Source organism: Leptonychotes weddellii, chromosome 10, assembly GCF_054177405.1.
Source record: "Leptonychotes weddellii isolate Sample4059 chromosome 10, ASM5417740v2, whole genome shotgun sequence".
NCBI lineage: Eukaryota > Metazoa > Chordata > Mammalia > Carnivora > Phocidae > Leptonychotes > Leptonychotes weddellii.
Window position 1 is genome coordinate 113,053,930 of NC_138378.1, and position 26,802 is coordinate 113,080,731.

Below are 26,802 nucleotides of genomic sequence, written 5' to 3' on the forward strand. Positions count from 1 at the left end.
CGTTTACTGAAATTCTGGATATCCTTCTTTACCTGCAAGGATAAATTGAATTTATTGTAGTCCTTATTGGCATATATTCAACTTTTTAACTGGTTAGACATTATTTTGTCATTAGTTGCCAATCAATATCATTTTAATTAACTACTCTTTAGCTCATTAATGTTATTCATTAGATTTTTATAACGATTCTATTAAAAGAGTTAAAAATTGTTTAAAAATCTTGAATAACTAACTCTAAATATCTCAGTAATTTGGAAAATGCCATCAGAAAAGTCATGGGGTAGGAAGGGAGGAAGAGGTTTATGGTGTAAAGAGATGAGTTCGTGCCAGAAGTTGGTCTCCGGTATTGTCCCAGGGAGACTCTTTTGAACTCTACCTTGAGAGTTTGTTTTATTTTTATTTTTTTAAAGATTTTATTTATTTATTTAACAGAGAGAGACAGCAAGAGAGGGAATACAAGCAGGGGGAGTGAGAGAGGGAGGAGCAGGCTTCCTGCTGAGCAGGGAGCCGGATGTGGGGCTTGATTCGAGGACCCTGGGATCATGACCCGAGCCAAAGGCAGATGCTTAATGACTGAGCCACCCAGGCGTCCCTCTACATTGAGAATTTAGAAGGGTAGTTTGTCAGGGATTGCTATAGAGGAATCTTTCTGTTGTACTACAGTGAGCTTCCATCTTACCTCTTCTAGCTCTGTTTTAGCAGCCCCCAGTCTATAGAGACCATCTATTGATGTAACTTGTTATATCTTTTATTACAAACTGACCAACTTTTAGGATAATATATCTGTCTTTTCAGATTGGGTTGCTATAAATTCCCTTGAATGCCTAAGCAAACTAGAGAAAAAAACAGGTTTGAGGGCTCACAAAACTGAAAACCAGGGACCCGGTTGCCATTACCATGGACATTTTGCAGGTGGTAGATTCCTTTGCTGAGGGAACAGTGGCTTAGTGAGAATTATTAAACCTAATCCTATCTTTATTGGTATTTCTACTGCTGCTCAGCACACCACCTCATTCCAGATTTCATCCCATCCTGGGCTGGTGGCTGCCAACCCCTCTGTTTTCTTGCTGTAGCTCAGCACATGGAAAGACTGTGGCTAAATAGAATAGATTTTGTGCTCCGAGACCCCTGCTCATTTTGGTCTGAGAAGAAATTTTGCCCAAAGTTGAAAACACAAAGAATTTAATTTCATCTAATCTTTTCTTTAAAATTCTAGGATTATGGTCAAAATGCAAACTGATTTGTTTACCTGTCGTCTCTTCTCATCTGATCATGATGCTGTTTCACACTTGCTTCCTGAACTTTCCTCTCCCTTCTCCCTGCTTTTGTCCAACCCTTTCTACTATTCTTTCTGAAACTTTATTCCATGATAAACAAACTCGTATGAGGCTTCATCATTTTCACAAGAAGAACAGTCTGGTTTCTTTTGATACACTCATTTCGGCTTATGTAGCTCAGTAAGATCATGGTTCATGTAGACAGTATTCTTGTAGCTTCTGCAAAATTTGCTGTAATAATAACCTCTATTATTATTTATTGAGCACTTATTTTGTCCCAGGTTTACTTAGCAAGTCAAGTAAGCAGTAGAGTTGAGATTTGGTTTCATCTCTCTCTGACTGTGATGTACATGCTCTATCCATGACCCTGTGGGAACATAAATACATTTTTAAAAGGGTGGAAAAAACATTTATTTGATTTTTTAAATTAGGCTTTATTTATTTGACCTTTAAAAGAATAGAGTTAAATCCTTTTTCTCAGTGAATGTAACACAGATTTCTTCAGCCTTCTTGGATGTGTTGGACTCTTGAGCCCCAGTTATTGTGTACTGCCAAGAACTGGAGTAAATAATTGACATAGCTTCTCACTGGTAAATCCTTAAGTTTACAATAGATAGATACAGTACTTATGATGTGCGGAGAGATTATGTGAGGGTGGTAACTCTGTTCAGCGAAAAGAGTTTGAACAACTCTACTTTGCTTGAGTCTTTCACCTATATCCTGGGAGTTCATCACCTTGGATTGGACATTTTTGGTTTGGATATTACTGTATGAAGGGAGTCATTGAAATCTAGTGCACTATGGTAAGTGCTGTAAAGCTTGTATGTAACAGTTCTATAAAGAGTAAGCTGTTAACTATATTCATAATAATAATCATAAAATAATAGAGTTCAACTATTTACTGAATCTTTACCAAGTTTCAGAGTAGAAAATGCAGTGAAGTCCCAGTGCTTGCCCTTAAGATGTTCATAGTCTTGCAAGGGAGATTATAAACAAATCAATAAAGGAACATGTTACTATTATGAAAAGATAAGCTCAGGGGAAGGACACACAATCCAGTTGGTGGAGTTGGGGGGAAGGATCTTTGGGAGTAAGTAGCATTTGTATAGTAAGGTTTGGCTGTCCACCCTAGGTGATTGTCACCTATTTCAGTTACTTCACTGCAGTCCTAGAAAGTGACAAGCATTTTCGTATTTTAATAGATGGGACTAGTGCTAAAAGAAGTAAACTTTTATCACTGCATGTTAGACTCAAGATTCCGGTTGGGCTCAGGTTCTCCGACCTCATAGGTTAAGCCTTTCTTTCAGCATATCCTCTGTAGCCCTTATGTTGAGAGCTGCTGACTTTTGTCCGGGCCAGTTAGGCACTAGCGATGATATTAACGGAAAACAAGGGAGAGAGTCCATGCAGTTTATGTGAATGACCGCTCTGGAGTTGGGTGGTTCGTTGTGCCGAAACCCTGGAAACGTGAAACTATAAGTAAGTTATTTACCAAATATATTGGTGTCATTTTATGTGCTCATCACTGGCTGAGAAACTTAAACGGTGCTCCTTTCTCCTTCATCCAGCAATCGTCAGGGGACCTTGGGTCAGCCAGGTGGGACAGGGCTGTACCTCTTCTATGGCTCTTCTAGGACATGACTAGCCGAGCCAATGGGTTTGAAGTAGATTACATGGTAATATAGAGTGTATAATCAGCTATCGTTTTAGCTAAAACATTGCCTGAGAAGAAACTAATGTTACTATTGCCTGTACAGCCTTAGCCTCTTTTACGAAATTGTGAATGCAGCTCATCTGGGGCTTTCTTCGTGTAATTCGCTACTTTATTAGTTTTTCATAATATGCTTTGTGTGATTGAGTATTCTCTCTTTAAAATCTAATGATTAAAGGTAGTTGTGGAAGTGCCTATTCTGATTTACTTCTCTCCAGTTTTGAGTTGATTAAATACTTCAGCTTTCATTGTCAATATGAAATTCCATCTGGCGGGCGCCTGGGTGGCTCAGTCGTTAAGCGTCTGCCTTCGGCTCAGGTCATGATCCCAGGGTCCTGGGATCGAGTCCCACATCAGGCTCCCTGCTCAGCGGGAAGCCTGCTTCTCCCTCTCCCACTCCCCCTGCTTGTGTTCCTGTTCTCGCTGTCTCTCTCTGTCATATAAATAAATAAAATCTTAAAAAAAAAAAAAAAAAAAAGAAATTCCATCTGGCTAGAAATCTGTGAATATTAAGTTTTGTTCATGTCTGGAATATAGTAAAATTGCTAAAGTGTTTTTCATTTCAAACATTTCCCATATGTTATGTTTATATATTTCCATCTCATTTTTGGCCTTAATTTTTTCTGAAGAAGTTTTATTTGTACTTTATTTGTACTTCCTTAGATGAAATAGGAAAGATAAGTTTCATTTCTCCTACAATTTTATTTGCTCTTTGACACAAAAGTGGGTATTGAACAAATTTTGTTAAATGGATCGATCAATGAAAGATAAGTGGGAAGATGACAGTTAATGTGATTAATCTTGATATAAGCCACAGCTGTTTTCACAGCTTCACTCAACTGTGAACTTCTGGAGAATAGACACTGAATATACATTTCTTCTGTGGGGTCTAACATAGAGCTTGGCATATTAAATACTAATAAGTGTTTGTGGAATGAAAAAAAAAAAACATTTGACAGGTTGCTTTTATGCAGTTGCATGCTGGGTCTTCATTATATTTAGCTTCTAGCCGCTAAAAAGGATCAACAATTAAATTCCTAAATCCAAAGAAAATATTGCAGTAGCCATGATAGCATTTCTGTACAAAATCTATAAGTGTATTCTTAGGACATTCTCCTTTAGGCTGCTGCTACACCATGACATGGGGGCACCTCGGGCTGTTTTCAGACACAAGGTAGCATGTCCTACAAAGCAGAGTGACATGGAGGTTACTTCTCAGAATATATGAACATGGTACCAGGAGTCAGTACTCCTGGCGTGCCTTCACAGGGGTCGTGGGTTCTTGGTGATCCTGCTCTCAAAGCACCAGCCTACTGAGTGTGTATCAGATGTCCTATAGCACGGCCAGATCACGGGTCCCCTCATAGAGTTTTTAGGGATGAAGGATGATAAGTCTGGTGCAGTTTGAATAGTATGGGGGATGCAGTGGGAGTATCAGCTTTTTTGGGGGCGGGGAGGTGCCTTTTAATCCCCTTTACCTATTTTTGTCCATCTCCCCCCACTCCTACAACTACCATTTTATTCTCTGTATTAATGAGTCAGTTTATATTTTCTTTGTTTTGTGTTTTAGATCCCACATATAAATGAAATCATATAGTATTTGTCTGTCTTTGTCTGACTTACTCCACTTAGCATAATACCCTCAAGGTCTGTGCACGTTGCCATGCAAATGGCAAGATCTCATTCTTTTGTATGGCTGAGTAATATTCCATTATATGTATATACCACATCTTTTTTATCTCCTGTATCAGTGGCCACTGGGTTGCTTCCATATCTTGGCTGTTGTAAATAATGTTGCAGCGAACATAGGGGTTTATGTATCCCTTCAAATTAGTGTTTTTCTTTTGTTTCTTTGCTTTCTTTAATTTTCTTTCATTCAGGCTTTCATAGCCTGAAGCAGAGCTAAGTTTGGAATTTTGTTGGGGCTTCTTTCTTAAATATACTGTGCAGATAATTTCATCAGACTTGCAAATATTGTGAAGTTAAACATTTAGTTCACATATCTAGAGTGAATCTGCTAGGTGTACTGCAAAGGTGATAGCGTATAGATAGTTAGGTGTATATCCAGAAGAATTTAAAACAGGTACTCAAACAAATACATTTACATACATGTTTGAGCAGCACTATTCACAACAGCCACAAGCGGAAGAAACGCAAATGTCCATTGATGGAAGGCTGGATCAATCAATTGCGGTAAATACCTACAATAGAATATTATTTGGCCATAAAAATGAATGAAGTACTGATATATGTTATAATGTGGATGTACCTTGAGAACATCATGCTACTCAAAGGAAGCCAGCCAGACACAAGAGGTTACATATTGTATGAATTCATTTATATGAAACATCCAGAATAGGTAAATCCATTTGAGGCAGAAAGCAGATTGGTAGCGGCTGAGGGGAGGAGGAGCGGGAGATAACTGTCTGCTGGTAAGTGGTTTCATTTTGGATTGGTAGAAATGCTTGGAAACAAAAAGGAAGTGACAACACGGTAAACATACTAAATGCCACTGAAGGTTCATTTTAAAATGGTTAATTTACATTATGTGAATTTTAGCTCAACAACAACAAAAAATGACTTTGTGAACCCTCACATCCCCCAGAACCCTAAGACAAGCAAAAATGCAGATCATGAGAACTGATATTCCTGTGCTTTAGTTAAACGGACCTACTTTTTTTTCTTTTTTTAAAGACTTATTTATTTACTTTAGACAGAGCATGAGTGGAGGGGAGGGGCAGAGGGATAGAATCTTCAAGCAGACTCCCTGCTGAGTGCAGAGCCCCATGTGGGGCTTGATCCCAGGGCCCATGAGATCATGAGCTGAGCTGAAACCAATAGCCGGACGCTTAACTGAGCCACCCAGCCACCCTCTGACCTACTCTTGTTTCCTGAATAAATTTAGTACTTTTTTAGCCTTTTGTGTACTTTCGCTCATGTTGTATTTCTGCGACTGGAATGTCTTCCTCCACCCATGTTCCATGCCCAGGTTTTATCCAGTCTGATAGCACCAGTGAAGCACTTTCTTTATACCTCTTTAACCCCTTTTGGCTTTCTCAAGCCTGTATTAAAAAATGATCTCTTCATCCTTTGATACCCTTGGTGCTTTTATCTAGGTCTCTTTTTGGGTAGTTATCAAATTTCAACTTGGGTTATAGTAAATTTTATCTGTTTCTTAGCTCTCTGCCTGCTTGAGTTGTGAGACCTACAATATCTGATTTCTTTTCCCTCTCTCACAGTGTAAGTTCACAGTATTCATTGACTAAATAGCAGAAGAAACCACACTTGTTAGAGGTTGTAGGAACACTACTACTATGTCAACTAATTTTCCTGTACTGTAGGCATTCTCATTGGAGTGCAGTGATTTAAAAGATTAATTCATTCACTTATTCAGCATTTAGCTACTATGACAGGTGAGCACCATGATGGATCTGGGAATAGGAGGATGACTGACAAAGCTGTGGATGCAGAACAAATCTTCAGCTTGTGGTTAGGAAATGAAATCACAAGAGACATCCATTATTTAAGCCATCTGCATGGAACAGTCTAGTCCCAAAGTATGTGGAGACTGACCCCCATAGACTAGTACTGCTTGTTCATGGTGCTCCTTCTCATCATTAACTTGGATGAAGACAAGCTCACCTTGAATTCTCAACGTACTTATACCACTGAGGGATTTCTTTTGAAAATTTTTTGAAGATTTCTTTTAAATTTCATTGTCTTCTGTACGTACTTAAATTTACCTAAGGCTGAATTATCAGTGTTGTTGTTGTTGCTTGTGGGACTTAAAGCTTTACTCCCTGCTCCCCTAGTGTACTTCAGAATGTCAGTTTAGGGAGGCACACATGTTGTCATATAAATCAGTGGTGGTATGGGGCGCCCGGGTGGCTCAGTCATTAAGCGTCTTCCTTCGGCTCAGAGGGTCATGATCCCAGGGTCCTGGGATCGAGTCCCGCATTGGGCTCCCTGCTCAGCGGGGAGCCTGCTTCTCCCTCTCCCTCTGCCTGATGCTCCCCCTGCTGTGCTCTTATTCTCTCCGCCAAATAAATAAATAAAATCTTAAAAAAATAAAATCAGTGGTGACGTGCATGTGGTGCTGTGGGAACATGTACACCAGTGATTCAGGGGGACTGAAAATGGCTAAAGTGCCCTATAAACGATCAAATAAGATTTCAATAAGTTGATTATTTTCACTAATATATACCTTCTGGTAGTCTAAGTCTTTGAAAGTTAATTCTCTTTTTTATGATAAAGTAAACGAGGACATTCTATTTCTTGCCTTTTATGGTAACTTTTTGGATAAAGTTTAAAGAATTCTATCTTCTGTTCTCAGGGACTGCTCTGAGTGATTTATCATAGTGGTGGAGATCAGGAAGTTCTTTTAGGCCATGGAAAGAAGTACTAATTTTCATACTCTAAAGGGTTAGCCACTGAGAAATTGTTAATAAAACATATATGCTTGTTCTGTTACATTAGATGAAAAAGCACATTTTGATGTAATATAGCATTTTTATTTTAGGCTTAAGATTTCAGATAAGTAGCCAAATGATTTTTTGCTGGCCTTTTCCCATACTGTTAAAATTCTGAAAATGAAATAATTAACAATGAGCCAAGAGGGTGTATGGCAGTGCCTTAATCTCAATTGTTGTATATTTGAGATTCTAGAAGGTGGGCATGACATTATGTTCCATGAAATTAGAATATGAATAGATCTGGTTTGAGGATTGCATGGTTATATTTTTTTACTTAGTAAATTTTTAGTCCTAGGAAGTTAGAACTGGAGATAACATGGGGGTTGCAGAGTCCTGTCTCAGAGCTAGGGAGCCCAAGGCCTGGAGGGGTCGCTCAGCTTATAAGTTGTAGGAGTAGGACTTGCATCCAGGCCTGTGTTATTTACAACAGCATAGCTGTTCTCCCAGAATGTAAGTGTGTGTGTGTGTGTGTGTGTGTGTGTGCAGAACTGTTAGTGTATCTTGCTCTCATTTGTATTAATTGCATACTCGCTATCTTACTGTTCTTATGCATGCTATTTTCTTTATTAAATTGAGTCACAGTAGTTGCTTGTGCACATTTGAAGTGTAAGAACAAGATTATTGAGAGGAATAGATTTCAGCTAGGTATAATTAAAAGATTGAAGGAAAGCGTCATTTCCATATTTTGTTACTTTAAAAAATCCATAGTTCTTGATGATGTTCTCATGATTTTCTTACATTGTTGACTCAAGAAGTCCTGTGCATATTTTTCACATTTAGCCAGGCTATGACGAACTTAATCCTGATTGGAGACTCTCTATTGAGAAGAGAAAAAAAATCAAAGGTGAGTTGTATGAAATATGATAATTAAAACCTTAAGAGATTACTATTGTATAATAAAAGTGCTCTCTGGATGATATATATAGGGGATGAAAAAAAATCTTTTTTTTACTCTCCAAGGTTCTCTGGCTGAGGCCCTGTATAATTAGATTGACACAAGACAGATTAACAGGAGAAGAGCAAACAAGTTTCTAGGGTGTACATCGAACTTACACATGGGAGTACCCAGAAATGAGTTAACTCCAAGGGTTGTTTGGAAATTGGGCTTACTTATACAGCATTTTGGCAAAGGAACAATAAAATTATTAAGAGAAGTGACAAGACAAAAAGAACTTTGGGTTTCTCAAATTTCTTTATCTTAAAATATTTATATCAAAGTGGCCTATTTTGAGGTGGTGATTCTGATCTCCTTCACAAGTTTCAGAGGAAATCAGCTTTGAAGACGATTATATATCTGTCTTAAATTTTTATTAAGAGTATAATTCTCTCATTTTGTCTGAAAAAGGATATATGAACATTCTCTAAAACCTTTTATAACCCTTATGTATACTTTGTACACACCAGCCTTCAGCTTACTCTGTTGAAAATGGTGGTACTATCTGTATATTCTTCATTTTTTAAGTGGAAAGACCGAAACATACTTACTCCTGCATCCTCAGAATTTTGGACTTTGGTAAATTGTTGACACTTAGATGTTTATTAAATAAATTACCATTTTGTAAAAATTTGGGTGATGACTTACAATTTATTTTTTCTTACTTAACATGTTTAGGGCCCAAATATGGTTTTTAAATTGATCATTGGACTAAATGTGTTGTATTTAAGCCACACTGACAGATGGACTTGTATTGATTTTTTTTTTTTTCTCCATTAGATAAAGAGTCCTTTTACCCATTGATAGATGTAAATTGGTGGGCAGCCAACGCCGTGACTCTGGCTCGTTGCTCGGGTGCTTTGACTGTTTCATCAGTGAAAACTTTGAAGAATTTACTGGGAAAATCCTGTGAGTGGTTCGAACCGTCACCTCAAGTCACTGCTACCCATGATGGAGGATTTTTAAGTTTGGAGGTAATGCTTTCCGTTTTAGAGCAGCTGGTGTGTTGGAAAATAAACATGCATTTCACCAAAAATCTAAACACCTGATTTTAATATAAATGTAATTAATTTTTTTTAATGATGGCTGTCCATTTATTTTTATTGAAGTATGGCTAAACATTTGATTTTTAAATTTTAGCTATCCCATTATCTAATCTTGTCCTTAAAAACAAAAACCTGTGATTGGAATCAGAGATTGAGTGCAGTATAAGAAAGATCTATTGTTTAGTCATTTAAAAAAATTACATTGTAAGACTGAAGAAAATGGAGTCATTTTGTTCTTTATAAAGCATTTTTTTCTTCACAGGCATGTTAGTTTTTTTTCTTTTTCTTAGATTAGACATCTTAAAATGTAAAAGGTATTTCTACTTAAATATGGTCTTTAAACAAACTATTTCCGTGAAGTTTGGGAACTTAAAAATTCTGGTTCTTTTTAGTAAAGAAAGCTTGTTTGTCTCATGTCAAAAGACGTGAAAATGGAGGCTAGTAATTTAAAGTTATGTTTTGGTCATTAAAAATTCTTACTCTAGGCCTTTCAAGGGTAAAGCACCTTTAATAGCTTTCACTTCAGTGCAGATTTACAAGTATTTTTTACCTCAATGTTTGTTACTGAGTCTACAGATGTTATTTCATAAATGAGAACCATGGCTTAAAATTGAAGCCAACTCTGTTAAGTCTGGGAATGAAAGTTATCTTTAATAGTCAGGCTTTCAGACTCAGAAGTTTGTGAAGCTGTTAGACATTTTTTTTTAAAAAGGGAGGGAAGGCAGGAGAGCTGTTCTCAGTAAAGCAAATAAATACCTTCATGTTCATTTTCTAAATAGGTGAAAAAATCCTATTTCTCTACAGCAGGTACAAAAATATCAAAAGTGAAGGAATTAGGGGCGCCTGGGTGGCTCAGTTGGTTAAGCGACTGCCTTTGGCTCAGGTCATGATCCTGGAGTCCCGGGATCGAGTCCCACATTGGGCTCCCTGCTCAGCAAGGGGTCTGCTTCTCCCTCTGCCCTCTTCCCTCTCGTGCTCTCTGTCTCTCATTCTCTCTCTCTCTCAAATAAATAAATAAAATCTTTAAAAAAAAAAAAGTGAAGGAATTAGCATTCTTTTTATTTTCCTAAAATAATTGCCAGACATATATTTGGGAGATCATATTAATGAGCCATTATGAAAACAGGGTTTAGTTTTGGAGATTTGTGGCCAATAAGGCTGTGGATATTTCTGGAGCTGTTGATGGGTATTCTGTTTGTTGTTGGGTTCCTCTGAAGTCTACTCTTTGTCTTCATCATGTGGCTCATGTCATGCATGAACCAGAGTAGAATTAAAAATATTTTTCTCATGGACTCAAAAGCTTGTCTTGAGTTCCTCACTACTGATTTAACATTTCCTTTTTACATTTAGTGTGAGATTAAACTTACCCCCAAACGATCTCGTTTGGAGACTCGGGGTGGAGATGAAGAAGAAGGGGAAGAGGATTCTGATTCTGATCAGGAGGTGTCTGCCAAGGCTCGCTACTTTGGCTACATAAAACAGGGCCTATATCTGGTGACGGAAATGGAGCGATTCGCACCCCCACGGAAACGCCCGCGAGCCATTACTAAAAACTACCGCCTCGTGAGTTTGCGCTCCACGACTCCGGAGGAGCTTTATCAGAGAAAGGTGAGGGGGGCATCCTATCACTTCCAAAGTTCCCAGGCCTCCAGATTTTATTTCAGTGAGGAAAAGACTAATTTTTTAATACAGAAATTTAAAGAGGGATTACCCTATCATTGACACGTTAGACGTATCCGTGGGATAGAGCTTGTGAAAATAGTGCCGGCTTTTTGTGCCTGAGGAGTCAAAGTGAAAACAGTGGATAAAAGATGAATTCACTTAGACTGTCCACTTGTGGCTTAGCCAGGTCTCCGTTGCCCTTCACGTGGCCTTCAGCTCTCACCTGATCCTTGGTAAGTGCAGCTGTCTGCTGAGACTGCAGGTGGTGAGGGAAGAACTGCGGGCTTGCTCTCCAGCCAGGGCTTTGCTTGGGGAGCAGATCGAATCCACGCTGAGCATTCCGGTTATGTGTGCTGTCCCTGCAGGGTCCCGGGTGGGCCCTGGACGAGGACTTAGGCTGTTGGCACTCCTTTCCTGGTTCTGCCTATTGTTTTACTCTATAAATGTGGGCACTTCAGCTGTCTCTCAGCTTTCTGTTGAGTGTGGAAAGGAATACGTGGTCTGTCTGCCCCCCAACAGGTCTGTGGGCTTCTGGTGCCACTGTGCACATGAGAATAGTTAGCAGTGCATCACATGCTGTGAAGTGAAGGGATTATCCTCATCCGTGATCTCATGATAGTGACACTGGACGATTCAGTAATGTAACGTTCCTCTTCCCATTCCTTGTGCCAAGATTGAAAGTGAAGAGTATGAGGAAGCCTTGTCTCTAGCTCAGACCTACGGCCTGGATACGGATCTAGTGTATCAGCGGCAGTGGAGGAAGTCCGCCGTCAACATTGCTTCAATCCAGAATTACTTGGTATGTTTAAATATTTTGGTAACATGGTAAAATTCAAATGTATGGAATTTTTTTTTTTTTTTTTTTGGTTAGAGGACTTCATATTGGAGCATTTTATATTGCTGACATTTCTAATGCTGAAGTGTGTTTCTTTCAATGTGGAGAAGTTATCTTTTATCTGGTTGTATTAGCCTTGCAGCTGAACTTTAGTGCTGAAGATATGTGAACAAATAGTCACTGATAAACCAGCTAACTACCTGGTTTTGGCCTAATCCTTTCTCTTCCTCTACCTCAGTTACTTTCTTCGCCTACATCATTCAGGGTCCTCTCAGGAGCCAGAAACCACCTAGTAATTTGAACAGGGAAAGTTTTAATATGGAGCATTATTTTCTAGTGAGATTTACTATAAAGGGGTAAAGAGAACCCTAAGGAATAGCTTAAGGTTGAAGGAGCAGACCCAAGAAGGGAACAAACTTGGAAGGGAGGCCTCCTCCCTTGAGCTGGGATTCAGACCTCTTTGAACTTTGGAGTAATTGGGGGCACATTGGAGGAAGAGTTCTTTGGGATGCCTCGGGCCAGGGCTGGTTCTTAGTTGCCATGGTTGGCAGGTAGGAAAAGGTGGGATGGTTGGGCAAGCTGATGCCTATAGTTAGGGTGCCCCGGCAAGCTGAGGTTGGTGGTCGGAAAACCTCAGATAAGGAACCATGGCCAGGACTGAAAAGAAAAAGTTCCTAGTATGCAGGTGGGCATAGTCTAGGAAGACCCCCTCCCTGCCTCCCCGCCTCCCCGCTTCCCCCCGCCCATGTGCCTGGGAAATTTACTGGGAAGGAATATGCCCATGGGAGTAACAACTGAAATTCAGTGGGAAGTTGTGTTCAGTGGGAGTAAGGGGGGAAGCAGGCACTTCTGGATGTCCCCTACATGCTTTGCTGGCTGCTAAGCCATAGGAACAAGTTTAGAACCTGAGCACATTAGGACTAGAAACCAGAGCCTTTCCTCTGCAGTGGCCCTCCAGCGCCCTCTCTTGATGAAGCTTGATATTTTGTCAGTTGCAAAATGGAAATGCTGTCCATCCCATGACTGGCAGTGAGGAGAACTTTTGAAGCTGAGAGGCAATAGATAAGTGACATATCAAGCTTTCCAAATTCTCCTTCTTTGTTTAAATATTACAGCTGGGTTCCTCCTGCTGCCTGCTGCCTGGGTTAAATTTGTTACGTAGCCTGTGTGTTGGGACCCTCGGCACTTTTGTGAGGATGCAGTTGGATTTATGGCATGCTTTAAAGAGGGCATGACTTCTCATGTGACATTTAAAAAGGAAAATGCCTTTGCATTTAGGAAGATCTAAGAAATGTTGGGAAATTTTCATGATAATTTCTTTACATAAAATTCACGTATACAAGTAGTTGTAAGAAGTTGATGCTTTAACCATTTCAGAAGATAAACTGTTAACAAATAAGACACCAGAAAAGAGAGAGCATGAGAGATAATGAAATAAAGGAAGAAGAGAAGTTGCTTGTATTTCCTTTAGAAGATTAGAACACCAAAGCTGTATTATCTTTCTTCTTTTGTGACTCAGGACAGTGAGCATGTGAGTTTATGTATACCCATTCAGGGCTTTTTCTGGAACACAGTAAAGGACAATTTTGGTCCCTGAAGGAGTTGACAGGTGTTAAGAGAGACAAAGCAAGTACATTTTTTATTGGGAGAAATACTTATTTCAGCTAAATAAATAGGCAATTAAGAGTAAAAGCACTAGGCGAGAGAAGGTGAAAGGAGTACAGGAGAAGCATAAATATGGCCTTCCCTTTTAGGGAGCTTATAATGTTTCTGAGAAGATAAGCTTCATGTCTAAAATATAAATAACCATACAAGAAGATTCCAGAAAAATGCTGTGGGAACCCAGTGAAAGTAGCAATCATTTTAGATCCAGTGGTTATGGAAGGCTATAGAGTGAAGACGTTTTGAGCAGCTTTGAGAGACTTCAGAGCAGGCCTCCTGGAGTTAGAAGAGAGGAAGGCATTCTTCATGGGACAAATGGTATGAGCAAATTAAAAGAAAATGAGCATGACCTGTGGCATTGACTGAATTTGTCATAATCATTGCTTCATGTCTAGATTAGTACCTGGCCCCCTTAGGCACCTAGTCAGTATTTTTTGGATGAGTAAATGAGCTCTGTAAGTTAACGCATCTGCTGGATCAGCTATTCAACAGCAGTGAACTTTGGGAAATATGATTAGAAGATACACTGACTTGGGTTCTGGAGGATGTGGAAGGCTTGTGATGAGTTAGGCTTTTTATCTTTAGGGTAATGGGGAAGTGTTGTGGATGTTTGACTGTGGAGGTACAGAGGGAGATGGTGTAGAAGATGAACTAGCATGGAAGGAGAGTGTTGGTGGGAAACCCTACTAAGGGCAAGGGACTCCTGAGATGTCACAGCTGTCATGTGTCGATGACCTGGACTGGTATGGAGGCCATAGAGCTGGAGAAGAGGAAATGAGTTAAGAGACATTTGAAGAAAGAACTGATAGAATGGAGTGTGTAAAGGAATGCAGGGTAGGAGTCAAATCTTACTTAAAACTTACAACCACAATGACTCTTTCTTGAAGAGGGCAAGTCAGGGATTTTGAATGGAGTCAGAGGAAGCAGTTGGGAGGGAGGAATCGGCCCCTGGTCTTCCCAAAGAATAGCGTATCATGGCTTTTTATAATTAAATTATCATCTGCACTTTGTGTTACATCTCATGGGCAAGTAAATATAGAACTTTGATGTGTTATGCCTCATTAGTTTTGTTTCAGAGTGAAGCATGCTTGTTACAATAAGATATATCTTATCTTGCCTTTCTGCTTGCTTTTCTACTCTATTATATAGCCCAAATGCAAACTAACGAGCAGCCATAAAAATTTGGGTAGATCTTTTATATGTTTCTGAAAAAGAGTCCTGAGCTTTGTGTTTCAGTGTGTCTCATTAGAAGAAAAAAAGAAAACTGTAGGAATCTCATTTTCTATATCCCATTCCAATCACCATTAGGGAATTAGCCTTTTCCTGTTGAGCTTCTCTAGAAGCTACCTGTGGCTAAGGGCTTAGATAGCTGTACTCCCTTAGGTCTAACTTTATGATTCTAGAAGGCGGTTGTCACATGCTATCAGATGTCCTGGGTTCTTTACTGCCTCTGTTTTTCATTTGTATCCAGAGCAAAATAAAGAAACGATCCTGGGTTCTTCATGAGTGTTTGGAAAGAGTTCCCGAAAATGTGGATGCTGCGAAGGAACTGCTTCAGTATGGATTGAAAGGCACAGACCTGGAGACTCTGGTAGCAATAGGGAAAGGAACGCACGATGGCAGGTTGGTCACAGAAAGATTTGGATTCAAGAGGGAAGGTGACTTTATGAAAACACTGAAGCTGAGACATGGCAGAGGGTAAACTTTTCTTTATTTAGGTTATCCTGTAATGAGACAGTTGCCTTTGATCAGTGCTTCTCTTATCTGAGGTCACAGCTTTCTTTCCTTTGAGTTAAATATGTATACCTATGATAGCTTGATGCTAAGAAAAGAGCAGATTCTCCAAACCTTTATCGGATGCTGGCAGTTTTCTAATCTGTGGGCTAAAGACACGTACCTGGGAGTGCTTACCAGTCAGGAGCACCCCCTTGGCAAGTGTGAGCTTCATACCTCCTTTAGAGAATTCGAGTGATTAAATCGTGTGTTTTATGAAAGCACTTCATAAACTTGTCAGTACCACACAAATGTCTGTCAATAATAGTAGTAATTTGACAAGAGCTATTGTTCATTAGACATTTGGAATTTTTTAAAGATATAAGTGTGATGGTATATTTAATGAATAAGTACTGTAAATGAGACTGACATTCATTATCATTTTCAAACCTTATTTTTTGTACGCTAATTAATTAATTTTAAGTAATCTCTATGCCCAATGTGGGGCTTGAACTCATGACCCCAAGATCATGAGTCCCATGTTCTATGGACTGAGCTAGCCAGGTTCCCCTCAAATTTTATTTTACTTTTATTTATTTATTCATTTATTTTTAAGATTTTTATTATTTACTTGAGAGAGAGAGCATGCGTGAGAGAGAGCAGGGGGAGGGGCAAAGGGAGAGGGGGAAGCAGACTCCCTGCTGAGCAGGGAGCTGGGCTCCATCCCAGGACCCTGGGACCATGACCTGAGCCGAAGATGGATGCTTAACCAACTGAGCCACTTGGGCGCCCCTATTTATTTATTTTTTTAAGTAAACCATTTTAAAACCTTAAATAGAAGTGATTCAGACTGTAAACTCTGGGCAACATTTTCTTCATGGGCTATTTCACATTGGGTGAGTATAACCTCACATGTTTTCCTAAGTAGTTTTCATTGCCGTGATTTTAAAATTTTTGTGTGTGACGATTAGTGATGACTTTTTGCTCATCCTGTGGATATAATGAGTGAATCACTTTGCTTGCAATGCAAAAGCTTTCTTTCAAATAATTGGTTCTTTCTATTTCTGTGGAAATCAACGTAGTAATAAAATCAGCCAGAGTAGGGGAATACAGCTTTCACTAATAGCTTTGGTTTTTTTTTTTTTTTTCTTCTAGATTCACATTACCTGGTGAAGTCGACATTGACAGTATCCCCTATGAGGAGCTTTCACCACCCGATGAAGAGCCTGCCGAGAATAAAAAGGAGAAGAAGATCAAGAAGAGACGGGAACTACTTAAATTAGTGAACTTTGCAAAGTAAATGATTTGTAACTGTTTGGTACTTTCCTTAAAATAACTAGTCATTTAAGTGTATTCTTTACGAGGATTAATTGCTCTGAATTATTCCAGCAACTTACATCAAACGCAGTTAGTATTATTTTACCCTTGTGCTTTTGTGTATTGTTCCGTCAGTTTGGGGCTCAGTGGAATATTGTTATTTTTATTCTATTTTAACTCGCAGAGAAGTGTGCTTCTGTGTTAATATAAGTAGCCTAATATAGTTATTCACAACAGGTTAACACTGGAACAAAAGGAACTTTGCCGTTGTAGACTGAAATTATTAACCTACTTAGATCGGCTTGCAACATATGAGGTAAGGACTAGTTTTAATCAAACCAATTATGTTTGTTTGATCTATCATTATAAATGCTATGGCTACCCTAATATCTGACGTTCTTCATCTTTATAACTAGTTATGTTTTAGGAAAAATTCATTTTGTGCAGGAGCAGTTTCTCTTACATACCAGCTTTGGTAAAAATTAGAGATTGTGGAAGGCAGACGTTGTGTTAGTCTAGGAAGTGGAAATGCTTTAGCCATTTCAGTGTATCTGTGTTTTCTAGATATATGATCCTTTTCATTTACTTTTATTTTACATTTTGATTTTAAGGTTATGGCATATAGCTGTCTCCAGTACTAAATTTCATTATGCACTGGGTTTTAATAATCCTCATATGAATATTTCTGACTCATTTTAATGATTTGCTAGTGGGTTGAATTTAGTTGGTTGAACTTTGATCCTAATTATGGCCAAAATGAGACACTTGAACTTTAAAAAAGGCATACTTTATTTTTATTTCTTTAGGGACACAACACTGATGTTTCCATGTTCGATAGCACAATTCAGATGTTGTTAAAGATATTTCAGCAAATGGACATAGTTTAGACTGCTTTTTTCACATGACCCTCATAGCTGAAATTACCCAGAAATTAATATAAATTTCTAACTTTCAAAGCTTGACTTCACTTGCAGGTTACTTCCTCCATCTTTGTTAGTCCTCTGTTCCGTGGGCACACCTCTCTCGGCTCTTGGTGCTGGTACAAAGCAGGCGCTCAGTAAATGTGACCTCTAATGATGTGATGCTTGTCCCCGGGATAATGGAGATATTTAATATTTCTAATGCCTATAGGCAGATCCAAAAGCATTTGATTTCCCACCTGCTAATGAAACAGAAGTGTTTTCAAACAAAATACCACTGACAAAAGAGAGCTATTTATGGTCACTAGAAAACGTGGTAGTGAGTATATCATTTCGTACAAACAGGTTGAAAAAAAATTCCTAATACCTTTATCTGTAGGTACAACTAGTTTGATTATTGGATGGTCATGTTATTTTAAAGCATATCCTTTTATTGTGTTGGAGTTCTATTTTGAGGTAATACATAAAAGCATGTAATGAACTGCCGAAGTTGGTACAGATATGGTTTATTGTGTTTTCTTAGCCTTTGTTTTACTGAATTTTATTGATTTTGAGATCTTAAAGAGTTCCATAAAATGTCCGGAGTTTGACTACCCAGTTAATTTTCTTTCATTACCCTTTAGTCATCGAAGCACTATTTTTCTATTTGACAGTTATAAGTACCTTTACTAGGTGCATGGTTTAAAGTATCTGTTGAGCCCACTTTCTTAGGGAATTAGGCTAATTAGGCTTTTGAAAAGTAGGCAAAGTTGATGAATTCGGCTGTTAAAACTTAAAAATGAAGATGTTCAGGTACAGTGGCTCACCAGCTAGGGAGTAGTAGAGATAGGCATTGCATTTTAATCCTGGGGCATAGCTTATTTTATGAATTCTGTGATAAATTAGATAAAATGGATTCATTTTGATGTGACACAAATGCCTGGTATGTACCAGCCATCATGGCAGTACTGGAGGGGGGATAGGAGCAAGGAACTGCCCCTCTGAAGTCTTCATTATGTAGGCAGTAAGCAATGACCACGATGTGTGAAGAATTGATGAGAGAGCATAGTGGAGAAAAACATTCTATTTTTCCTGGGGACGTCCGAGAAGACGCTGCATGGGAAGTGATATTCCAACTAGTCCTTAAAAAAAAAAGGGCAGGCAGATTTAGGGGGCTGGAGAGTACTCCAAGGGGGACATGGGAGCAGAAGCTCTGGAAAGGTGTAGGGGTTTTGTCTTGTTGGCTGCTATATCCCCAAGCTCAGATTGGTACCTGGCTCCTTGAGGAGCTCAGCAAATATTTGTTGAAGCAATTGGAAGGTAAGAGAATACCTTAAGAAATACCAGCACGTTTGTTGAGGACTTAGTGTCTGTCAGCCACTGTGCTGGGTACTGAATCTGGATTATTTCTCAGCAGTCCTTTCAGGCAGGTGCTATTCTCCTTCTAGTTTTATGGATATGAAAACTGAGGCTTGGAGAAGGAAAGTGATTTGCTTAAGTAGAAAGCAGGAACTCATAACGAGGTCTCTTGGATTCATTTGCCTGCCCTGATAATCAGCGTGCTATATGAAGAAAGGCCCAGCAGCGTGAAAGGAGATGGGGTGCTTCTGACAGAGTGAGCTGGTGTGGGGGCTGGACTGCGAGGGAGGGGCAGCACAGACCAAAGGGAGAAGAGGTAGTTAGAAGAGTTTCTGGCCACGTTTTGAAAGGTCTGTCATGCTGTGTAAGGAATGGAATTGAACTGTTAGAGGTTGAGTGAGTTTAGGAAAGAACAGGAAGTGGGTAAGTGGAGACCGTAGTTGTAGACAGCTCTTTCAGGAAGTTTTGTTTCAAGGGAGCCAAGAAGATGGTGTTAGCTACAGGGTATATGAAATTAAGAGTTATTTTTTTAATAGAAGGAGGAAGCATTGTTTGTATGTTAATGGGAAGGAAGCAGTAGAGGGTGAGGAGGAATTTATCGAACAGAAGAAAGAGGAGATAATGGCATGATTATAGAAACGGGAGAAATGGAATTTGGAGCTTGAGTAGGGTTCGGGGCTGTTTGGGGAGCAAATGTGTATAATTTTTCTGTTGTGGCTGAAGGAGGAAAAAGCCTATTGGTATAGATGCAGGTAGATGTACAGTTTTAGTGGGTTGGAAAATGAATGGATAGCCCATCTAATAGTGTCAGTTAAAAAACTAAATGAAGCAAGTTTTCAGTTGAGAATGGAGACGGGAATGAGTGTTGGAGGTCTGGAAAGAATGAAGGAATTGTGGAAAAGTTCCTAACAGAATAGGAGAGAAAACTTGTTAGGGAAATGTAGTAGCGTTGAGGGACAGCAGATTTGAATTGAATTTATAAAATGTCAAGCCTTCCTTAAAATATAGAGAAGAGTATAATGAACCCAGATGTACTCACTGCCCAGCTTCAACCATTTTGCCAATCTTGTATCTTTTACTCTCCACTCCTGCCTTTTCTTTCACTTAGTCGTTTTAAAGCAAATCCTACACATCTTATCATTTCACCCATAAATACTTATATGTCTGTAATTGGTAAGGACTTAAAAAAAAAAAACCACAATAACACTATTATTTCTAAGAAAATTAGTAGCAGTTCCCTAATATCATTTGCTATCCACTTCACATTCAGATTTCTCTAGTTGCCTCACAAATGGTTTTACAGTTGGTTCATTTGGATCAGGATCCTAACAGTGCTGAGATCTTGAAATGAGAATTGTCAGCTTGGTTTTGTGATATTTTTTTCAGACTCCTGGTAACTTGTAATCAGGGTTCATAGTTGCCTTGGACTAAGGATGAGGTTTCGCCAGGTAATATGATGAAGGGAAAGAAGCAAGGGATTATTAAATCTCTATAATGTTGGACCAGGGACTGGTTGGAAGGGATAAGAGATTTGGAGGAAAGACAGCAGGTGAAAAAGGTAAGGTCAGGGGACTGGATGTCTCAGTGACTTTGAGGAATTGCTGGAATACCATGTACTGGGTTGAGTGGGGGTGGGGGAGCAGTTCCTCAAGAGTCCAGTGTTTGACATGAGATGTCCCAGAGACTTCCCTCTTGGTGATGATAGAGATCCAGGGTGGTGGTAGGATGTGTAACTGTGATGGAATAAGGGGAATGATTGTTGTGAATGAGGAGTCAGGGAACTGAGAACATTTTTGAAATGTTTTCTTTCTTGGTTTCTGTGAGAATGTGTTAAACAGTTTCCCCCCCCCTTACTTCTTTGGCTGCTCCTTCATTTGCTTTTCAGATGCAGATTCCTGCCGTCCCCTCACTCTCCACGACCTCCCAACCTTTTTTTTTTTGGTTGATCCTTTAAATGATGTTGCTCCTTAAGGCTCCTTTCATTCAACTTAATCTCCCTTGAAATCATATTCACTTCTGTATGAGTAATAGTATGGCATATATGTGACTCAGCTTACTCCAGAACTCTTGACCTGTCTATCCACCTGCCTCCTGGGAGGCTCCTTTTAGATGTGCTATAGTTGCAAGCCCAACATATTTGCAAGTGACCTTCTCAACAGTCCACCCTCCCTCTCTCACCCCCTCCCCACCTCCTCATTCTTGTCTCTCACCTACCTCAGTAAATTAATTCAATCAGTAAGTAATTATTGGTTACTTATTATATGAAAAGCAGTCTGCTAGGTATCTGGGGTTAGCATTAAACATGACAGACACGAGCCCTATGTCATGCAGTGCGGTGGGCAGATCCTCACTTGCAGTTGCCATGGCTAACTCCTATTTGTCTTTTATATCCCAGCTTCGGGCCCACTCCTGGGAAGCCTTCCCTGCCCTCCCCGAACTAGCTTTATAGTACCCTTCCTGTGTGTTTCCTCTTACCTGTTCCTGTGTGCTTGTTTGTCTTCCCTACTAGATTTTAAGCAATTTGGAGGGCAGAAAACATGTCTTGTTCATTATATCACTGCTGCCTATCATGGTGCCCCTAGCATGTAGTAGACACTCAATAAATATTTACTGAATGAATGAATGGTTCAGTCTGCCTTGTACATCGATCACCAGCAGCTGTAAAGTTAACCTAAAGTTCTCTCACAGATGCAGGTTCTCATAATGCACAGCTATGTATAATGGTTGCTTATTTGTTTTTAGCAGGTGGTGGGTTTTTTTTGTCATGCTGTAATTAATTTTTTACTGCCTATTTCATTTACTTCTTAATTTTTTTAAATTATCAGCATTTATAAATATAGCCATTTTCAAAATAAAGGCAAGAATGCAGATGTACTACTTCAGTTAACAGTTAATTCAGGGCTTATTTATTTAGGGAGGCAGAGTTGTAAAGGTTTTTAATATTTTCTTGTCAGCCGTATTTAAAAGCCTTTTCATTATTAAGTCACTCTTTCCCCTCAGGAAATCCTAGGAGTGCCTCATGCATCTGAACAGAGATACGATGCTGAATTCTTTAAGAAGTTCAGAAATCAGAATATTGTTCTCTCAGCAAGAACTTATGCTCGGGTAATTTCTTTTTTGTAAATAAAATAATTATGGTTATTAATACTTCCTAATCTCTGAGCTGTGCAGTTAATGTTATTGCATGATTTAGCATCATTTCATTTTTTGTTGTAATAGTAATGTAGAGAAAATGGAATTATATTTTTAAAAATGTTTATTCATTGTCCCTCTTCCCCTCCCCCTGCTCTCACTCTCTTTCTCTCAAATAAATAAATAAATAAAATAAAATAAAATAAAATAAAAGGTGGGGGCGCCTGGGTGGCTTAGTTGGTTAAACTTCTGACTTTGGCTCGGGTTATGATCTCTGGATCCTGGGATCCAGCCCTGAATCCTCGGGGAGTCTATTTCTCCCTCTCTGTCTGCCCCTCGCCCTGCTCATACACTTTCTCTCTCTCTCTCTCAAATAAATAACATAAAATAAAATGTTTATTCATCATTCTGAATTTTAAAAATAAGTAATTTTCACAGCACTAGATTGAGAAATGTGATGCAGACTAGGAAGAATTAGAAATATTTCAAAGTACCTTATATCAGAGCTGCACAAAAAGCTAATTTTAGGTTTTTGAACATTGTCCTACAAAATCATTCCTTTATTTCTAAGGTTTACAGTGGAAATTTACCCCTTGCTGTTTGTACAGGAAAGTAACGTACAAGCCCTAGAAATACTGCTCACTTATCATGGATCAGATCTGCTTCCTCATCGTCTTGCAATTCTCTCCAACTTCCCAGAGACCACTTCTCCACATGAATATTCTGTTTTGCTGCCTGAAGCTTGGTATGTGACTGGGTTTACTGAATTTTACCTTCTTTCTAAATCATTACAGTTTTTTGTTTTGTTCTGTATAATTTGAAATAAACAAAATTAATTGTAATGTAATCTATTTAAACTTTTTTCTGATTATAAAATTATTTCTAACTAATTTTTAAATGATCTCAAAGCCAAAATGTGTCTAGCATAGCAGGATAACCTTAACTTAATGAACATGAACTTTACTTTTTATTTTTTTAATGAAGGCCTCCTGATTTTACTGGGGTGTGCTCAGTATGTTTTTATGGTTCTTTTTTTGTGGGTTTTTTTGGTTAAGAACAGTTTTTAGGATAACTATCTGAATTAGATCTATCTTTTAGAAATGAAGTAGTTCTGACAATATCAGGTCGTAGGTCCAGAGGACTCAGGAATGTCTGAATCCTGGCTCCCTTAACAACCCGTTTCTCCCTGTGAAATTCCAGAGGCAGAAAGACAAATTGGAAATCAAAGTTCTACTTTATTATTAATTGAACTGATGCTCTCTATCTCAGTTCAAGGTATTTGAGAATTGGGTCACGACACTTGACATAGACTCGAAGTTCAGTGGTCCTCATTGTAGCACTCAGTGGGCTTGTGGAGGCCAGAATGTTTCTTCTTGAGAATGAAGAAAAGAGAATAAATTTGCCTCAGTGCCTAGCTCAAAGTGCGTAGGTAGGCCATTAGCTCCCGGCCCTAGTGGCACCTGGGAGCCGAGAGGAGTGCGAAGGATACTTTGGTTGTCCGTTACTGCAATGAGGCCAGAGGCAAGAGTATTCACCGGGAGACCTTTTACATCCAGTGAGTGAACTAAATTAGTAAATGTGAGACTTTTTATGGCTACTAGTAAATGTGGCTCAGTCACTGATTTGCATGATTTATATCCTTTCTGAATTTGAGTTTACTTATCTTTACCATGAGTCGACAGTCCCTGTGTTGCTTATTCATATTGCATATGTTGAGTAACGAGTGAATTGAGATGTATAAGGTCTGCTTGTGATCTGTAAAACACTGTAAGAGATTATGACCATTCCAGTTGAAATCATTATTACAAATTTTAGCTACTGGCAACTTAACGCTGTTAAGGGATGTTACTGGAATTTAGTGGATCATTTAGCTTCCTTATTTCTCTCCTGTCACCTCCACCCACTATCCTATTTGTAGGCTTGGGTATTGATGGTGAAGGCCAACATTTATAGAGTAATTAGTAGGTATTTCATACATTATAGTTATATCTGGTTTCCACTTTTGGTATTATTCCTCTTATTACAGAAAACAGATTTACAGAGGTTTAGTAGTGTAACTCTATATAAAGTACGGCCAAGATTTGCAACTTATATTTGTTTGTTTATAGTTGTAGATCAGGAATCTCAAAAAATAAGTTCTAAATTCCTCATTTTGTACTACTCTTAGTACCAAAAAAAAGTCTTTGTCATGATAAAAGTGAACAAAAAGAAGCTTGAGGTGCTCTTTTCATTTTCAAATAATTTCTTTTATATCCTTATAGTGATATGTAAAATGTATTTTGTGAATGTATATTTATAGGCATTTTAGAATATAATTTTATTGTTCTCTTCCTCTTTGCAAAAATAGATCTAATCTGAATGTAAATGGGCTATCTCTTTAAAAAAAAGGGGGGGAGGGCTATCGTCTCTTAAAGTTTTTTTTTTTAAAAGTAGTTTGTCCTCGGGGTGCCTGAGTGGCTCAGTCAGTTAAGCGTCTGCCTTCAGCTCAGGTCATGATCCCAGGGCCCTGGGATTGAGCCCCGCATTGGGCTCCCTGCTCAGCGGAGAGCCTGCTTCTCCCTCTCCCTCTGCCTGCCATTATGACTATCTGTGCTCTCTCTCTCTGTGTCAAATAAATAAATAAAATCTTTAGAAAAAAAAAAAAAGTAGTTTGTCCTTAGATTTGAGTTCACTTGTGGTTATTGTCTCCTGATGACTGCTTAGATGAACATACGATTTTCTGAGATTTCAGAATTGGTTTGCAAAATAGTTTTACAATGCCCAGTGCTGGGTTATCTCTGAATGCCCTATGGTTCCTTTACTGGGGCTGCCATAACCAACTTAAATTGTGATAAATACTTCAGCTGCCTGAAGCTTGGTATGTGACTGGGTTATTATAGCGAAGGGTAATAGAAGATAAAGTTATTTGGAATCATTGTGTTGGGATATGTTGCTTAGACAAATTTTGAAAAGACTCTCATTTCTTAGGAGTCTTTATATTCATTTTAAACACATTAAGGAAATAAAGATTTTTGTTTCTCAAGAAAGTCTCATTGAGTGTAGTTTTGCTCTAATTAGAAAGTGAGGAACAACAAACAGTAGGTTTTAACAGTGTTGTCTCTGTCTTCTTATGATTTTATGTGGCTGCAAAGCAAACCTGTAGTTCTATTTTAGGCATAGCTTCTTTTGTGAGGTCTTCCATAGACTTACTCCTTTTCCTATATTTTCATCATTCTTTGTTCTTGTAGTATAACCCTTTTTACAGTGTATTTTAGTTAGTCGCTTTTAGTTCAGCTTTTCTCCCTCTTGTTCCCTTTTTTAGTAAACATCCAACTTTCAACCCAACACTAACTCTTTAAGGTAGAGACCATCTCCTCCTTATTTTTGGATTCTCATGGCCTAGGCTGGTGCTTGTGTAATCGATCTCTGAAAATGTTTTGCTTGCTGGATCAATTAGGGCTCTCTCATGTCCATTTATAAGAGAGATCAAAGTCCCGAAGGAAGTACAACAGAATAGACTTTTTACCTTTGACAGTGGAGGCACCCTGATGAGTGTCTCACTGAGGCTCCGTGACCTTAATTCACGAGTCTGGTGCTGTTGTAGCCCAGAGTGAGAGCCTGACTCTCTTCCCCAGCTTCAAGTTTTATTCTAATGGATGCGTGGATCAGTAAGATCTGTTTATAGAAGTCATTTCCTTTTTGAGGAAATTTATTCTTCTTTGAATACTTGGTATTTATTTTCCAGCCACTTTCAAGTCAGAGCAACACAAAGTGTCTCTTGTTGGAACTCGAGTGCCCCTCTGCATGTCCCCACCCCACCGTTTGCTGAGCGCTCTCTGTGTGCCTGGCACCGTGGGAGGGATTCTGAAGTGAGGAAAACACACTTCCTCTTTAGCAGGAGTTAATCAGGTATGTTTGAGGCACCAAGAGAAATTCCTGCGTACAGCATCATGCTTTCAAACTGAGGAGGAAATAAGAGTTTGAAAAGACTCTTAATACATTTGCAGCCTTTTCTGCCCCCCCCACCCCTTTTTTTTAAAGCCTCCTCAGTTGCAACGTTTGAAAACTAGTAACATGATCTTCCCCCTTCCTCATTTACTGCCTTCAAGGACAGTAGAACTTTCTGTACACGTGCCTTTTTTCTCTGAGCGTATATACTGCTCAGCAGCCGAGCCTGTTTCATCCTGCTTTATCGGCCTGTTAGCCCCTGCACTTGTATTTTGCAAGAAATGACTTTTCAGTAGTCTGTTAAATGGATTTGAAACCAGCTACTCACCTCTAAATGTATGGCTCCCAGAAGGCAGAATGGCTGTGGAACTCTGCACGGTCTTCAGCTTGCCCTTAGGACAGTGGTGTCCAGTCCCCCGTTTTCTCCCTCCTACCCCACAAGCCTCTCTGCCCTGGAGCGTGCCATGCCTGCCCCCACCATCGGGCTTTCGAGGCCAGTGTGCCTCTGCCCGGTGCACCCTTCTCCCAGATCTTCATGTGACTGGGCCTCTTACTTCTTCTGAGTCTCCTCTCAAAGGTCAGTCTCCTTCTCTGATCACTCTCTTTCCATAGCCTCCGCTCCCTCCCACTGCTTTTGCCCTTAGCAGGTGTTTCTTCGTAGCACGTACACCTAACATAACATACGGTTGCATGTCTTCTCCACTTTATCTCATCTCCCTTGGCCATCCTATTTATGATTTTACCCGCACTTTAAATCCTCCTTTCCTGCTTTATTTTCTTGCTAGCATTTATCACCCCTACCTTAGCTTGAGTTCTATTGACTTATCTTTTTTTTTTAAGATTTTATTTATTTATT

The 26,802-nt window shown here is 39.1% G+C and overlaps 1 protein-coding gene across 5 annotated transcripts in view; it reads left to right on the forward strand.

The window, feature by feature from the left end:
* The window catches only part of NBAS (NBAS subunit of NRZ tethering complex), a 310,311-nt gene that overhangs the window by 68,120 nt on the left and 215,389 nt on the right, over window positions 1-26,802 (forward strand). For 4 of the 5 annotated variants that reach the window (XM_081797179.1, XM_081797175.1, XM_081797177.1 and 1 more), the window contains 9 exons: window positions 8,241-8,304; window positions 9,175-9,368; window positions 10,791-11,048; window positions 11,776-11,901; window positions 15,071-15,297; window positions 16,468-16,608; window positions 16,867-16,945; window positions 21,888-21,992; window positions 22,628-22,764. In XM_081797179.1, the coding sequence (XP_081653305.1) occupies window positions 8,241-8,304; window positions 9,175-9,368; window positions 10,791-11,048; window positions 11,776-11,901; window positions 15,071-15,297; window positions 16,468-16,608; window positions 16,867-16,945; window positions 21,888-21,992; window positions 22,628-22,764 (1,331 nt within the window). The remainder of the gene's footprint in view (window positions 1-8,240; window positions 8,305-9,174; window positions 9,369-10,790; window positions 11,049-11,775; window positions 11,902-15,070; window positions 15,298-16,467; window positions 16,609-16,866; window positions 16,946-21,887; window positions 21,993-22,627; window positions 22,765-26,802) is intronic. The other variant, XM_081797176.1, reaches the window with a different exon arrangement.